Raw genomic sequence first — 15,659 nt, 5'->3', positions numbered from 1 at the left:
AGACGGCTTATGGTAGAGAAATGAACATTCAATACACGAGCAACAGCTCTGGTTGACATTCCTGCTGTCAGCATGCCAATTGCACGCGTCCTCAAATCTTGCGACATCTGTGGCATTGTGCTGTGTGATAAAACTGCACCTTTCAGAGTGGCCTTTTATTGTGGACAGTCTAAGGCACACCTGTGCACTAATCATGGTGTCTAATCAGCATCTTGGTATGGCACACCTGTGAGGTGGGATGGATTATCTCAGCAAAGGAGAAGTGCTCACTATCACAGATTTAGACTGGTTTGTGAACAATATTTGAGGGAAATGGTGATATTGTGTATGTGGAAAAAGTTTTAGATCTTTGAGTTCATCTCATACAAAATGGGAGCAAAACCAAAAGTGTTGCGTTTATATTTTTATTGAGTGTATATCCTTCAACACCCTTTTGGAGAATAAAACTGGGATTATTTGAATAGGATACAATAACCTGGGCAGCACATTCATTTTAACCAGAGCTATATGACCTAGCCAAGAGACTGGCAAAGATATCTAATGTTCTAAGTCCTGCTTAATTTTAAAAAATAAAGGTACGAAGTTAGCTCTATATAATTGGTCAAAAGCTGGCATAATAAAAATCCCCAAATACTCAAACCCGTTAGGACACCATTTAAAATGGAAGGGAGGATCTATAGTAGGTATTGTTGAAAGAGAACCAAGGGTCATAACCTCTGATTTGGCCAAATTAATCTTATAACCAAAAAAATCTACTAAATCTGTCAATCACATCAGTACGACCTGGAATTGATGTTTCAGGGTTGGTCAGGAGACCAACATCATCTGCATACAATGTTATTTCATGACACCGCTGTCCAATCTCTAAACTGTGTATTGCAGGTGTCGCCCTTATAGCCTCAGCAAGTGGCTCTATAGCTAAAGCAAATAAAAGGGGTGATAGAGGACAACCCTGCATCACACCTCTCCGAGTGTTAAAGTAGTCAGACCATACTCTGTTAGTCAAAACTGCTACTTGTGGTATAATTTTAACCCATTTTTCAAAATTGTCCCCATCCCAACTTTACCCAGTGTGTACAATAAGAATGACCACTCAGTTCGGTCAAATGCTTTCTCTGCATCGGGGGAAAGCACCAGACCACAACTAGAATTTTGTTTAAAAACTTGAATAGCATTTAACAGTCGTCTAATGTTATCAACCAAGTTCCGGCTCTTGATAAGAGCCCCTTCACACATAGTGAGCGAACCACGAAACATCATGCTGATGGGCAGACGTGCATGATGCCGGTGTGACAGTTCGTGCATGCGAGAACATAGTGCCACCAGTTGCGTGATGTGGTTACACATCGCGCAGCTGTTGTGAAGACTAAATAAATAAAAAATTTCAAAAATACATGCTGCGACGGTTTTGTGCATGCAGGAACACAGCAGCTTTTCACAGCTGCTGTGAAAAAATAAATAAATACAAATTACATGCCACCCACAGGAATCGAACCTGTGCCAAAAGCTCTGACTGTCAGTCAGAAACTTTACCACTGAGCTATGATCGCTGTCCTGTGAGAGCTGCGGGAAACTGCCTCATATCAGGAAGGACATGAACGTATTTAAAAAATAAAACCGCACACCATATAAAAACACCGCATTATATTAAATACCTCTTATCAAGCTAACAATACAAATATGATCCTCTCATGACATACAGTCATGAAATGACATGAATGATGAAGCAGTTCGCTCTCATCATGTCCACATCTACTGGTCCGGTGCATCCAGCCTGCCTCACATGCGTGTTCTGCCCAACACACGTGTCTTGTGGATGTTGCGCCGCAGGACTGACACCACGTCATGTGGAACAGAGCTCATGTGGGTGGTGTGACGGTCAGATTGCCTGCTGCGTGTTCTGATCTGACAGTCCATTTCAACCTGGGAGCAGCCTGTCAATGGGCTGCAGCGTGCACGCGCTCACTCGCTACAGCCCATCACCACAGCAATATATCTTTTTATTTATGTCCACGCAAGGACAGCAAGCAGACAGACGCGCGTCACAGTGGCCAGTTGTTAGTTCATGTCTGTCCAAACACAGTACGTGTTGTCCAGCTGGGACATCCAGATCCACAGCTCCCCACAGCTGCTTCTGTCGGCGGCCACACCTCCTGTCAGTTCAGCACACACACCAATGTGTCAGTGTGTCTTTGCAAAACCGCACTCATAGGGAACTTAGACAAATTTCACATCCAGCTCAACAGTGATCGTCTGCTGACTGATTTCGTGGTGATAGTACGAATGTTCACACATTTTCTAAGTGCCATGCGAGTGGTGTTAGATGTTTGTCTGTGTCACCTGGAATTTGGCTGACACCTGCTGCGAGAGGGTCTGATGGGCTCGCGCAGGGCACACTCTGTCTTTCAGCCGCTGGTGTGCGCAAATAGTTGTAGCGACAGGTGTACAAGGCAGTTACGATTTTACACGTTTTGCACACGATTCCTGCTTCATGCGCACTTTATGTGAAAATCGACTAAATTCACACTATGTGTGAAGGGACCCAAAAACCTGTCTGGGCTTCTTTCACCAATGTTGGTAAAAGATTCTCCAAACTAAAAGCAAAGATTTTAGAGAGCAGCTTCTTATCTACATTTAAGGCCTATAAGATGTGCAAAATTCAGGACACTTCCCCATTTTCAAAATTAAAAATATACTAGCCTCCCTCAATGTCTTTGGGAATTTGCTTACAGCAAAAGAGTGATTGAGGTCCTTCCAGAATATTTTGAAATTGTTGATAAAATGGCGATTTTCCATTTTGTAATGTTTTAATAGCTCTGATCACTTCAGTTTTTGTTATAGGAGCATTAAGGGCAAACTTATGCTCTTCTGACGAAGTTGGTAAGTTAAATTGAGTGAAAAAGTTATCAATTAATTGCTCCCCGTCTAACACTTGTTCTGAAGAGTACAATTTTTTTTTATAAAAATTCTTAAAACAGTCATTTATCAGTCTATTTTCATAAACCTTATGGCCTTCTTCATCAGATACAGCCTCGACAGTTTCGGATTCTGCACGCTTCTTAACAAAATAGGACAGACATTTTCCCACTTTGTCTCTATGTTCATAAAACCTCTGTCTAGTATACTTAATTTTCTTCTCTGCATCCCTAGTTAGAAGGCAATTTAAAGTAGACCTAAGTGTAGTAATTTTCTGCCACAGTGATGGTGAAGGAGAAAGAATACGAGGTCTGTTAGAAAAGTATCCGACCTTTTTATTTTTTTAAAAAACCTGATGGATTTGAATCACGTGTGCTTGCATGAGCCAACCTTGAACCTTCATGCGCATGCATGATTTTTTTTCATACCTGTCGATTGCGTCATTTGCTTGTAAGCAACCTTTGTGTGAGGATGGGTGGAGTCTCTCATCATTTTTTCTTTGCAAGGAAATGGCGGAACGACTGGAGCAGCATGACTGCATCAAATTTTGTCAGAAACGTGGCGACAGCCAGGTGGAAACCATTCAGATTATTCAGACGGCTTTCGGTGACGATCCTATGGGCATCACACAGATTAAGGAGTGGTACAACCGGTTTAAAGACGTCCGCACAATGGTGGAGAGCACGCTGCGCTCCGGTCGGCCATCAACATGCTGAAATGACCGGATCATTCCAAAGTGAACGCTGTGGTGATGTGGGACCGTCGTGTGACTGTCCGAGAAATTGCAGAAGAGGTGGACATCAGCACTTTTTTGGCACATTCCACTGTGACAGAAGATTTGGCCATGAAAAGAGTTGCAGCAAAATTCATCGGCACGAAGCTGATGGCGGAACAAAAGCGCCACCCGTGTTGAAGTCTCACAGGACTTGCTGGGACATGCCCAGCTCTTCCACCATTTGGAAGATTCAGATGGCTTTCAGTGGCTTTTCAGTCGTGTGACTATCCGAGAAATTGTGGACGAGGCGAGCATGTCACATGTCCTGTGAGGCTTCAACACAGTGATGCTTTTGCTGCGCCATCAGCTTCGTGCCAAAGCCATCGGCATGAATTTCGCTGCAACTCTTTTCATGGCTCTTTTCATGATACTTTTCTAACAGACCTCGTATATGCTTTTTCCTTATCTGTTATCTCACTCTCTAGAAGTTTTTGTTTCTCCCCTCTTTGATGCTTCTTTGTTGTGGAATATGAAATAACCCTCTTGCATAAGCCTTACATGTTTCCCATAAAATAGAGACATTGCTAGCTGAGGGAATATTGATTTTCAGAAATACTTTAAATACTTTAGATATAAATTTTTCATCTTTAAGAGTAGTATTATTTAATCTCAGGTGGTGAGACTGATATAGTACCAATTTAAGATTTAAGTTCATGATTACTCTAGCATGATCAGAAATAATTATACTTTTTATTTCACATGATGAAACTAAATGTAAATCCATTCTTGATAAAAAGAAGTAATCAATTCTGGTTTGACACTAATGTGGTGCAGAGAAAACAGTGTATTTTTTCTCCGAAGGGTGTGTGCTCCTCCAGACATCAGTCAGCCCAACCTCCTCACATAAAGCTGAAAGTGTATTAGCCTGAAAGGAGGGAGTCATAGTACAAGTACTATGTGGAAATCTATCAATAATTGGATTTAGTACGAGATTAAAATCCCCACCAACAATAACAAAATAGAGTTAGAGAGAAATGGAGCTAAATCTAGCAACAATTTAGTGAGGAAAGTGACTGAGTGAGCAGGTGGAGCATACGCATTCATCATTACAAAGGTTTGACCTTGCAGAGTTCACATAGCAACTCTGTGGGTCCTTGGCACTCTCAGATATTTTAAAAAGTAGGCTTTTCTTGATTAAAATTGCTGCTCCCCTAGTTTTTGATGTTAAAGATGAGAAAAATACTTGTCCAAATACACCTTGCTGCAACTTGCTCTTTATCATCAAAATGTGTCTCTTGTAGCATAGCAACATCTATTCCATCCGTCTTTAAACATGTAAGTATTTTTCCTTTGCTTTATAGAATTGTGAATACCCCTTACATTCCAGGTACAGACATGCAGCGTATTCATAATTAATATTGTCCAAATATCGTGTAAAACATATTAAGCTGATGAATCTGCAACTCTCCAGGAGAAAAAAAAATAAAATAAATAAAGCAAGCAACTGAAAAAAAAAAAACAAAGAAAGAAAAGAGAAAGAGAGAAAAACACCCCCCCCCTCAAAAAAACCCTCCAAATACAAAATACTAAATTAGTGATTTAGTAATCACCACTTTAGTGATCCGCCTTTAAGTCTGAACATAATTATGTCATTTTTGTGCTGCCCTCTTGGCCAGGTCACTGTTGAAAAAGTGGTTTTAATCTCAGTAAGTTTTTACCAGGTGAAATAAAGGGCACTGATTGATTGATTGAGTTATTTTGAACTCATCCGGACACACGGGTGAGCGAACATCATGGTGAAACCTCCTTCACTTCTTGAGGGATGTTGATTGTGATGGGTTTTGTTTGCTTCATCTAAGCAATGTTCACAATTCTGTCTCACACAGTTATAAAAAAATAAATAAATTTGCACATTGTCGGAAAGATTTTTTTTAGGAAGACATACAATCTCAAACACCACCAATAATATTTACAACAGTGTGTGAATCACAGTCCCCCAAGATTGTTTACACACTGCTGAAAATATTTTACCTGGAATTCACGGTTCATTCAAAAGTATTACACAACAATGTAAATGCTAAAATGATCCTTTTCACATTCACAGCGATTGCTAAAGAATTTTATTTCCAGCATGTGAACATTTTCTTCAACTGCATGTGTGAGGAAATAGTTTGGAGAATAAACCCGCTGCACTGTGGACGCTTTGATTTTGTTCTTGTCTTTAAGCTTTGTATGAGTTTTCACCAATCTCTGAGTTTTATCCACTCCATCCTTGTGTCCTCTGTTCAGTATGTTGTTTATGTTAATAACATTGCCCTTGCTGCAGGAAATGCTAATATTCACCTGTATGCCGATGACACTATCTTTTACACATCTAGTCCCTGTCTTAACACTGCCTTGTCCTCACTCCAAACCAGCTTCAACAATATTCAACTGGCCTTTGCTCACCTTAACTTAACACTGAATACTAATAAAACAAAATGCATGCTCTTTAGCAGATCTCTTCCACATTCTAGCTGCCCTCTAACCATCACTTCAAACGATGGCTCTGTAATTGATTTTGTCAACTCATATAAGTATGTCGGTATCTGGTTAGACAGTTCACTCACATTCGAATCACACATCAATACAGTTCTAACAAAAGTCAAATCCTGTATAAGCTTTCTTTATCGCAATAAATCCTCACTCACTCATTCTGCCAAACACCTCCTGGTCAAGATGACAGTTCTCCCCATCTTTGATTATGGAGACGTCATCTACAGGTCTGCTGCTAAAACCCTTCTTCACAAATTAGATGTTATTTACCATTCTGCTATCCGTTTTGTTACTGGTGCTCCATTTCACATTCATCATTGTAACCTGTATTCATTTATCAACTGGCCCTCCCTTCACTCCCGCAGACTGGTCCACTGGTACCTTCTCATCTACAATACTCTAATTGGTAAAACTCCACTATATCTTCGTTCTCTTCTTCTGATCCATAATTCTGCCCATACATTGCACTCAAGCAGTTTAATTAATCTAGTTGTCCCTAAAGCCCGTACTTCCTTTGGTCGCTTGTCATTCCAGTTTTCCGTCGCAAATGACTGGAATCAGTTACAGTTATCACTTAAACTCAGCTCGTTTGTTTCAATCAGTACCTTTAAAAATTCATTGCATTCTCTGGTCCATAATCATGTACCTGTTTTTAACCTGTTTGGTTTGATGTAAACTAGTGATTCTGTTTATTTTGCATTGTGTCTTTTTATATGAATGTTTGTGTTATGTTTTTTTGTGCTGTCTGCTTACGCTGCCTCTTGGCCAGGTCGCCATTGCAAATGAGAATCGGTTCTCAATTGGCTTACCTGGTAAAATAAAGGTTAAAGAAAGAAAGTATTATTATTACCTCAGATGAACACAGATCCTTAGTTAGCAGCATTTTAATATGATTCCTCTTTCCTTATGTTCCCTGCCCACTTGTCTTCTGCTCAGGTTGAGTACGAGGGATTGAAACATGAAATTAAAGTGCTGGAAGAGGAGACTGTTCTACTGAACAGCCAGCTCGAGGATGCACTGCGCCTCAAGGAAATCTCAGAGGGTCAGTTAGAAGAGGCTCTGGATGCCCTCAAGAGTGAGCGTGAGCAGAAGAACAATCTGAGAAAGGAACTGGCCCACCACCTCAGCCTAAGTGACAGTGTGTACGGAGCAGGAGCTCACCTGGCGCTCACTGTCACCGCCGTTGAAGGACTCAAGTTTTCTGAGGAGACCAGTGGAACAAATGTCACCAACAGTGGTGTTATTACAGCTAATGGAAGCAACGAGGACAGTAACCGCTGCAATGGCCACCTCCATGGAAGCGCAGGCTTGGCCAAGATCAACACAGACTACCGGCCGGCCCGGAAAGCAGAAGGACTGCACCCTGTGCCAGATCTGTTCAGTGAACTTAACCTGTCTGAGATGCAGAAACTCAAACAGCAGTTGCTGCAGGTAGGTTGTAGGAAATGACCTCACAACACCGTAATTTGTGATAATGTGTATCCAGTGCCATGATTCCATTATTTGTCACACAATACACACAGCTTCACCATGAGATCATCCTTTGTTATGCATCTCCAGTGTCATAAATCGGTAAGTATAAGTGCCCATATTCACTCACACTCACACACTCACCTTCAGCTGCTTATGCCAATTAAGGGTCATGGGGGGCTGCAGCCTATCCCAGCAGTTATTGGGCATGAGGCGGGGTACACTCTGGACAGGACACCAGTCTGTCGCAGGGCCACGTATAGACAAACAAACACATTCACACGCACACCTACAGACAATTTAAAGTTTACAATCCACCTAACCTGTATGTCTTTGGATGTGGGAAGAAGCCAGAGGACCCAGAGGGAGCCCACGCAAACATGGGGAGAACATGCAAACTCCACACATAAAGGCCACAGTTGGGACTTTTCCCCATTACCTTGTTGCTGTGAGGGAACAGTCCTAACCACTAATCCACCAGACTCATAAATAGATATTTGGTTTGGCGTTGTAGTCAGCAAGCGCTCCCTCAGGAGTCAACCAGGGGACATCCTCACCAGATACCTGAACCACCTCAACTGGATCCTTTTGATGTGAAGAAGCAGCAGCTCTACTCAGAGTCCATCCCAAAATTTAGGTCTCTCATCCTCTCCCTGAGTGTAAGCTCAGATACCCGATGGAGGAATCTCATGTTGACCGCTTGTATGTGTGACCTTGTTGTTTCTGCCATTACCCAAAACTCATAATAATAATAACGACTTGGATTTATAGAGCACTTTCCAAGACACCCAAAATGCTTCACAAGTTGCACTCCTATATTCACACACATTGGTAGTGGTAAGCTACTGGTCCAGCCACAGCTGCCCTGGGCAAACTGACAGAAGCGTGGTTGCCATTCTGCAGCTACGGCCCCTCCGACCACCACCTCATTCATACACAGGCAAGGTGGGTTAAGTGTCTTGCCCAAGGACACAACGGCAATATGCAGATTTTGGACTGGTTGGGAGCCGGATTCGAACTACTGAGCTATTCTCATCTGTCAATCTCATTTTGTTTGTTTAGAAAAGTGGACTAAAATAGAGTCAACAGGTTGGAATTATATTCTAATTTCTTAAAGCACTAAACAAATGCTTGATTTGGACAGTTGTGCCATGTTCATATAAAGCAGTTTGATATACATACCACAAGTGACCAGTTTCATATCGTCTGGTAATGATAGGCCAAAATTTGCAGTGCATCATAGGAAAGTCTTCCTCCATGGTTGCTCTGAACTCCTCCCACACCTGCTACTTTGCCTACACACAACAGCGGCTGCTGCCCTTTGGGTTTGTCAGTACCTTACAACAGCGACTCCTTCTTAAGCCATCTGACTGAACAAGGTACTTCTTCAGGACCGTGCTCGCGCCTCAAGAGAGAAAAACGGGGAACCATCCAAGCTGTCTGTATACAGGAAGGATGGGACTCTGTTGTCCTCAACTGAGGAGGTAATGAGTAGGTGGAAGGAGCACTTTGAGGAACTTCTGCATCAGACTAGAGCACCCTCTGTAGTCAAGACAGGGCTGGAAGCTGATAGGTGATCATCATCAATTTCCCTGGTGGAAGTCACTGAGATACTCAAACAACTCTCCAGTAGCAAAGCCCCAGGGGTTGATGAGATCCATCAAGAAATGCTGAAGGCTCTAAGTGTAGCGTGACTATCTTGGATGAGACATCTCTTCAACATTGCTTCGCGGCCTGGGACAGTGCCTAAAGAGTGGCAAACTGGGGTGGTGGTCCCCATATTTTAAAAAGGGGACCAGAGAGTGTTACAGGGGCATCAAACTAACTAACTCACCCTACTTGATAAAGTCTACTCCAGGGTGCTGGAAAGGAGGGTTCAGCCGATAGTCGAACCTCTGATTGAAGAGGAACAATGCGGGTTCCGTCCTGGCTGTGGAACAAGCAACCAACTCTTCACTCTTACAAGGATCCTGGTATGCCCATCCAGCCTACATGTGTTTTGTGGACTTGGAGAAAATGTATGATTGTATACTGTGGGAGTATGGAGTGAGGGGGGTTCCTTCTCACAGCCATCCAATCCCTGTACTCACAAAGCGAGAGCTGTGTTCAGGTCCTCTGCAGTAAGTCAGACTCATTTCCAGTGGAGGTTGGCCTCCGCCAGGGCTGCGCCTGGTCATGAATCCTGTTTGTGATATTCATGGACAGGATATCGAGGCATAGTCAGGGGGAGGAGGGTCTTCAGTTTGGCGTGCTGAGAGTCTCATCACTGCTTTTTGCAGATGATGTGGTCCTGTTGACTTCATCAGTCGGTGACATCTAACGCTCAGTGGATCAGTTCACAGCCGAGTGTGAAGTGGCTGGGATGAGGATCAGCACCTCTAAATCTGAGGCCATTGTTCTCAGCAGGAAACCGATGGATTGCCTACTTCGGGTAGGAAATGAGGTCTTGCCCCAATTGAAGGAGTTCTTCAGGGTCTTGTTCACTAGTGAGGGGACAATGGAGCGTGAGATTGGCCAGAGAATTGACACAGTGGAGACTGTATTTCTTTCGCTCTGCGGTGCCGTTGTGACGAAAAGGGAGTTGAGCTGAAAGGCGAAGGTCAGTTTTCGCTCCTGCTCTTACCTATGGTTATGAGGGTTGGGTTATGACCAAAAGAATTGGAGTGTGGGTACAAGCGGCTGAAATGGGTTTCCTCAGGAGGGCGGCTGGTGTCTCCCTTAGAGACAGGGTGAGAAGTTCAGTCATTCCTTAGTTAGCTTGGAGTAGAGCCGTTGCTCCTTCGTGTTGAAAGGAGCCAGCTGGGGCGGTTCGGTGCATCCGGTAAGGATGCCTCCTGGGCACCTCCCTAGGGAGTTGATCCAGGCATGTCCATCTGGGAGGAGACCCTGGGGAAGACCCAGGACTAGGTGGAGATATTTTATCTCCACACTAGCCTGGAAACGCCTCATTCAGAGGTGGCAACTGTGGCCTGGGGAAGGGAAGTCTGGGGTCCCCTGCTGGAGCTGTTGCCCCTGCGACCCGATCCTGGATAAGTGGTTGAAGATGAATGTTAGCAATAAATTCTGTGTTAGTGTTTGCTAGTAAAATGGCTCAATGTGATTCCCATTTTTTCACATCTATTCTCTCTGCAGTCTTTGCAACCCACGGTAATGTGAGCCACCACAAGCGGCGCACTGTGTTGTGAAATCAGCAAAATAAACCCTGAAAACATTTTAAAATATCCTGAATTACATGCATTTTTATAGCACAAAATTTATTAAACAGAGTTTCACATGTTTGGAAATATGTTTTTGGGCTGTTCTATTAAGCTTTTAGCATCACTTTGATATATACGTATTCTTACTGCCAAAGCTGTAGTTTTGTTGTTCATAAGCATGTCAAATATAGTTATTTCATCTAAACATGGATATGTACAGCATACTTACAAACAGGCACAGCATACACAAAGGACGACATACTAACTTATTAATGGCATAAAAATCATAAGATTATCCTTGTGCAAAAATATCATTAACTCATTACTGGACATTTCATGTCCAAGCTGGAGAGGAGAAAATTAGATTTGTGGCTGCCAAAGCAGTGCGGACTACTCTGTAAATACATTTATCTACTAGTTTTCTGTTACAATCAATTCTTCCAGAGAAATGAAATGCAGGCATTGTCAAGTTTGTGTTAGTTTTGTAAAATCTGTTTGTCTTTCTCAGTGTGGATGGTTTGATAGATGAAGAAATGTTTTCACTCTCATAATAATCTTCCCTTCTTCTTTCAGTGCTTTGTTTTAATGATACAGCTCACTTACACGTAATACACGCTTGTTATTTCACGCCACTGCATACCTTTGCAAAGTAAGAAATCTAGGCCACATCAACTGATTAAATAAAAATGATACTACACAAAAATGATACTACATCGTTCTGTCCAAAGTACAATGCTGACATTGTCTTAAGAAAATTACTAAGGACCTCCTCCTATCTACTGATGCAGATTCTTGTCCTTCTAAATGCCAGTGCTGTCTTTGATATATTTACAAGACAACCCTGAGTTTTTTTCAGCCTGGGCTCTATTTTTATTTATTTATTTTTTTTTTTATGGAGCAATCTACAATTCTCACAGTAAACTGCTTCTTGTCACCACTGAATAGGCAAAAATGTAATCCAGGGTATACTCGCACAAGGTCGTTCATTCCGCGCCTGAGCACATTTGACCTCTGAAATCCAGTTAATTTTACTAGTGTGACTAGTGTGCAAGTGCTTGACCTCACTTGGAGTGCTGCTCTGGAGCACGGTTCAGTTGGAATCAGGTTTGGTACACATGTAGTGTGATCGCTCGGATGTCACATCACTGAGGCGGTTGGTGCATGTTTGGTGGTCAAGTGATTAGTGTACCTGGTTCCTGGTGCAAGACCACCCCTGCCCATTCTCCATCTAATGTGGAGTTGCGTCAAGAAATGAAAATATGTTTCTGCAACTGAGCACGGGCGTGCTGCTCTTGTGCCTTGCGTCGCCATCGTGCTGTGAGACACGAGACAATGCAAACATCATCTACAAGTACTGTGGCACAAAACAGTGGACTGACTGCTCGCCAGCGCTGATATATTAAAAATATGGGGACAGGTGTCCAGTATGCATAACAGACGTCTTATACCGGTGCTTCGATAATACCGTGGCCTGGTATAGAGCCGGAGTAGTGTAACGTGACCGCAGGGCACTGGGAGAGTTGGGAGGTGAGGGAGGGGGGCAGTCATGCTCGTGCGTGGTACAGAGCAAGTGGGACTACTGTGAGCACATTCTACAAGGATATGATAGCCTGGAGAGGATATCTGCATTAGCAAACATGCAAGTTTAACTTAGTAAATGTAAGGAAACGTTTTTATGACTGATTATACAGGCAGTGACTTGACTTAGCATTCTTCCCTTTTTTCCGCCCAGTCAGGGTGTGAACCTAAGACCCTCTGGTCACAAAAGCAAGTTTCTAATCACTAAGCTGACAAAACGTTTTGGAACAGAAATTTGTGCCAGTTTACATGTGTATCTATTTGTCTGTGTATCCTCTTGCTTTGCAGATGGAGTGTGAGAAGGCTGCACTGCTAATGAACATGCAGGAGACCCAAACCCAGCTGCAGCATACGCAAGGCGCTCTGACTGAGCAGAATGAGCGCGTCCATCGCCTCACAGAACACGTCAGTGCCCTGAAACGTCTCCACGGAGACAAGGAGCTTGAAGACCCACAAGAGAGTGAGAAGCCAGACAGTGGGCCCGTATCGCCACCAATCAACGGCCACCATGATCCGGATATCCACGGATTTGAGATCCTTGAGTGTAAGTACAAAGTGGCAGTGACAGAGGTGATCGACCTGAAAGCAGAGCTCAAAGCCCTGAAGGAGAAATATAACCAAGCCGTGGAGGTGCAAGGAGACAGCCACAGTGACGACAGAGTGCAGGCGCTGAATGACCAGGTTTGTTTTTTGGTATATGCAGATTATGCTCTTGTTTCTCCGCTGAGCTATTAAATGTTATCGTTTGTGTTTAATATTTTCACTATACAAGATTACAAATTTCTAACTAAGCAGGTCGCTCATTTGGAGTGTAGCTGCCATGAGGCCCGGGAACGGGTGGCAAGCCTGGAGGCGGAGCTCCGAGCAGCCACAGGCATGGCCACAGAGAGCCAGAGCATGCTAAACACCGCACAGGATGAGCTGGTAACCTTTAGCGAAGAACTAGCACAGCTCTACCACCACGTTTGCCTGTGCAACAACGAGACGCCCAACCGTGTCATGCTGGACTACTACCGGCAGAGCCGCGTCACCCGCAGCAGTAGCTTAAAAAGTTCTGAAGACCCCCGTGCTTTGCTCACACCTCGCCTGGCACGACGCCTTGCAGCAGTGTCTGCTGCATGCTCCTCCGAGACGTCACGCAGTCCATCGGACTCCCCTTCCAGAGATGCCCAAAACACTGAGACAACAAACAATGGGGTGGAGTCCCTGTCCTGTCAGGGGAGCCCGTCTCGTGCCTCTATGGGCTCCCCAGTCATCAGCATCTCTCCATCACCATCTCCTGTGTCCTCAGAGGCAGGTGGAGACCTCCGGAAGGAGCCCATGAATATCTACAACCTTAATGCCATAATTAGAGACCAAATCAAGCACCTGCAGAGGGCTGTAGACCGCTCGCTGCAGCTGTCCAGGCAGAGGGCTGCAGCCAGAGAACTGGCACCGATGCTCGACAAGGACAAAGAGTCCTGCATGGAGGAGATTCTGAAGCTCAAGTCCTTACTCAGCACTAAGCGGGAACAGATAGCCACGCTCAGGCTCGTGCTCAAGGCCAATAAACAGGTGACATTTATTTACTTCACTGATAGAAGTACAGGTGCATCTAACAAAAATTAGAATATCATGAAAAATGTCAAAACGTTTGGTCAGATATTTCAGTAAGGGAAAATATTATATATTTTACACTCTAAACATAAAATAAAAATTTTCAAGTATTATTTTACTTTACTTTTGATAATTACGGGCACAGCTTAAAAAACTTTTAAAAATCATATCTCAAAATAGCATAATATTTAATTTCAAGCTTTAATAACTATTTATGCAGTTTAAATACTATGAATCTCTCATTGTGGTTCAGTATGCACAACCACAATTATGGAGTAGTCCGCTGACTTAACAGTCTTCTCCACAAGGAGGCTGAAGGTCATTGGTGAAAGGGCTGGTGGGTCGCAGAGCGCTGTATCAAAACAGTTGAAAGTTGACTAGAAGGGAAAAGTGTGGTAGGAAAAGATGCACAAACAATAGGGATGAATACACCCTAGAGAAGATTGTCAAGCAAAGCTTTACTTATTCACTTTATACATGCTTCCCTTAGGCAGTATTATTAGACGGTATTGCTTAAATTTTCATTGTTACGCAGATGATACCCAGCTTTATCTATCCATGAAGCCAGAGGACACACACCAATTAGCTAAACTGCAGGATTGTCTTACAGACATAAAGACATGGATGACCTCTAATTTCCTGCTTTTAAACTCAGATAAAACTGAAGTTATTGTACTTGGCCCCACAAATCTTAGAAGCATGGTGTCTAACCAGATCTTTACTCTGGATGGCATTTCCCTGACCTCTAGTAATACTGTGAGAAATCTTGGAGTCATTTTTGATCAGGATATGTCATTCAAAGCGCATATTAAACAAATATGTAGGACTGCCTTTTTGCATTTACGCAATATCTCTAAAATCAGAAAGGTCTTGTCTCAGAGTGATGCTGAAAAACTAATTCATGCATTTATTTCCTCTAGGCTGGACTATTGTAATTCATTATTATCAGGTTGTCCTAAAAGTTCCCTAAAAAGCCTTCAGTTAATTCAAAATGCTGCAGCTAGAGTACTAACGGGGACTAGAAGGAGAGAGCATATCTCACCCGTGTTGGCCTCTCTTCATTGGCTTCCTGTTAATTCTAGAATAGAATTTAAAATTCTTCTTCTTACTTATAAGGTTTTGAATAATCAGGTCCCATCTTATCTTAGGGACCTCGTAGTACCATATTACCCCATTAGAGTGCTTCGCTCTCAGACTGCAGGCTTACTTGTAGTTCCTAGGGTTTGTAAGAGTAGAATGGGAGGCAGAGCCTTCAGCTTTCAGGCTCCTCTCCTGTGGAACCAGCTCCCAATTCAGATCAGGGAGACAGATACCCTCTCTACTTTTAAGATTAGGCTTAAACTTTCCTTTTCGCTAAGGCTTATAGTTAGGGCTGGATCAGGTGACCCTGGACTATCCCTTGGTTATGCTGCTTTAGACGTACACTGTGGGGGGGGTTCCCATGATGCACTGTTTCTTTCTGTTTTTGCTCTGTATGCATCACTCCGCATTTAATCATTAGTGATCGATCTCTGCCCCCCTCCACAGCATGTCTTTTTCCTGGTTCTTTCCCTCAGCCCCAACCAGTCTCAGCAGAAGACTGCCCCTCCCTGAGCCTGGTTCTGCTGGAGGTTTCTTCCTGTTAAAAGGGAGTTTTTCCTTCCCACTGTAGC

At 43.3% G+C, this 15,659-nt stretch overlaps 1 protein-coding gene across 4 annotated transcripts in view; it reads left to right on the top strand.

Moving 5' to 3' along the window:
- The window catches only part of bicd1a (bicaudal D homolog 1a), a 98,832-nt gene that overhangs the window by 60,365 nt on the left and 22,808 nt on the right, over window positions 1–15,659 (top strand). For 3 of the 4 annotated variants that reach the window (XM_034177065.1, XM_034177067.1, XM_034177068.1), the window contains exons 4-6: window positions 7,103–7,597; window positions 12,700–13,092; window positions 13,204–13,965. In XM_034177065.1, the coding sequence (XP_034032956.1) occupies window positions 7,103–7,597; window positions 12,700–13,092; window positions 13,204–13,965 (1,650 nt within the window). The remainder of the gene's footprint in view (window positions 1–7,102; window positions 7,598–12,699; window positions 13,093–13,203; window positions 13,966–15,659) is intronic. The other variant, XM_034177066.1, reaches the window with a different exon arrangement.

Source organism: Thalassophryne amazonica, chromosome 8 (assembly GCF_902500255.1).
Source record: "Thalassophryne amazonica chromosome 8, fThaAma1.1, whole genome shotgun sequence".
Classification (NCBI taxonomy): domain Eukaryota; kingdom Metazoa; phylum Chordata; class Actinopteri; order Batrachoidiformes; family Batrachoididae; genus Thalassophryne; species Thalassophryne amazonica.
This window is presented reverse-complemented; position numbering and strand designations above follow the sequence as displayed.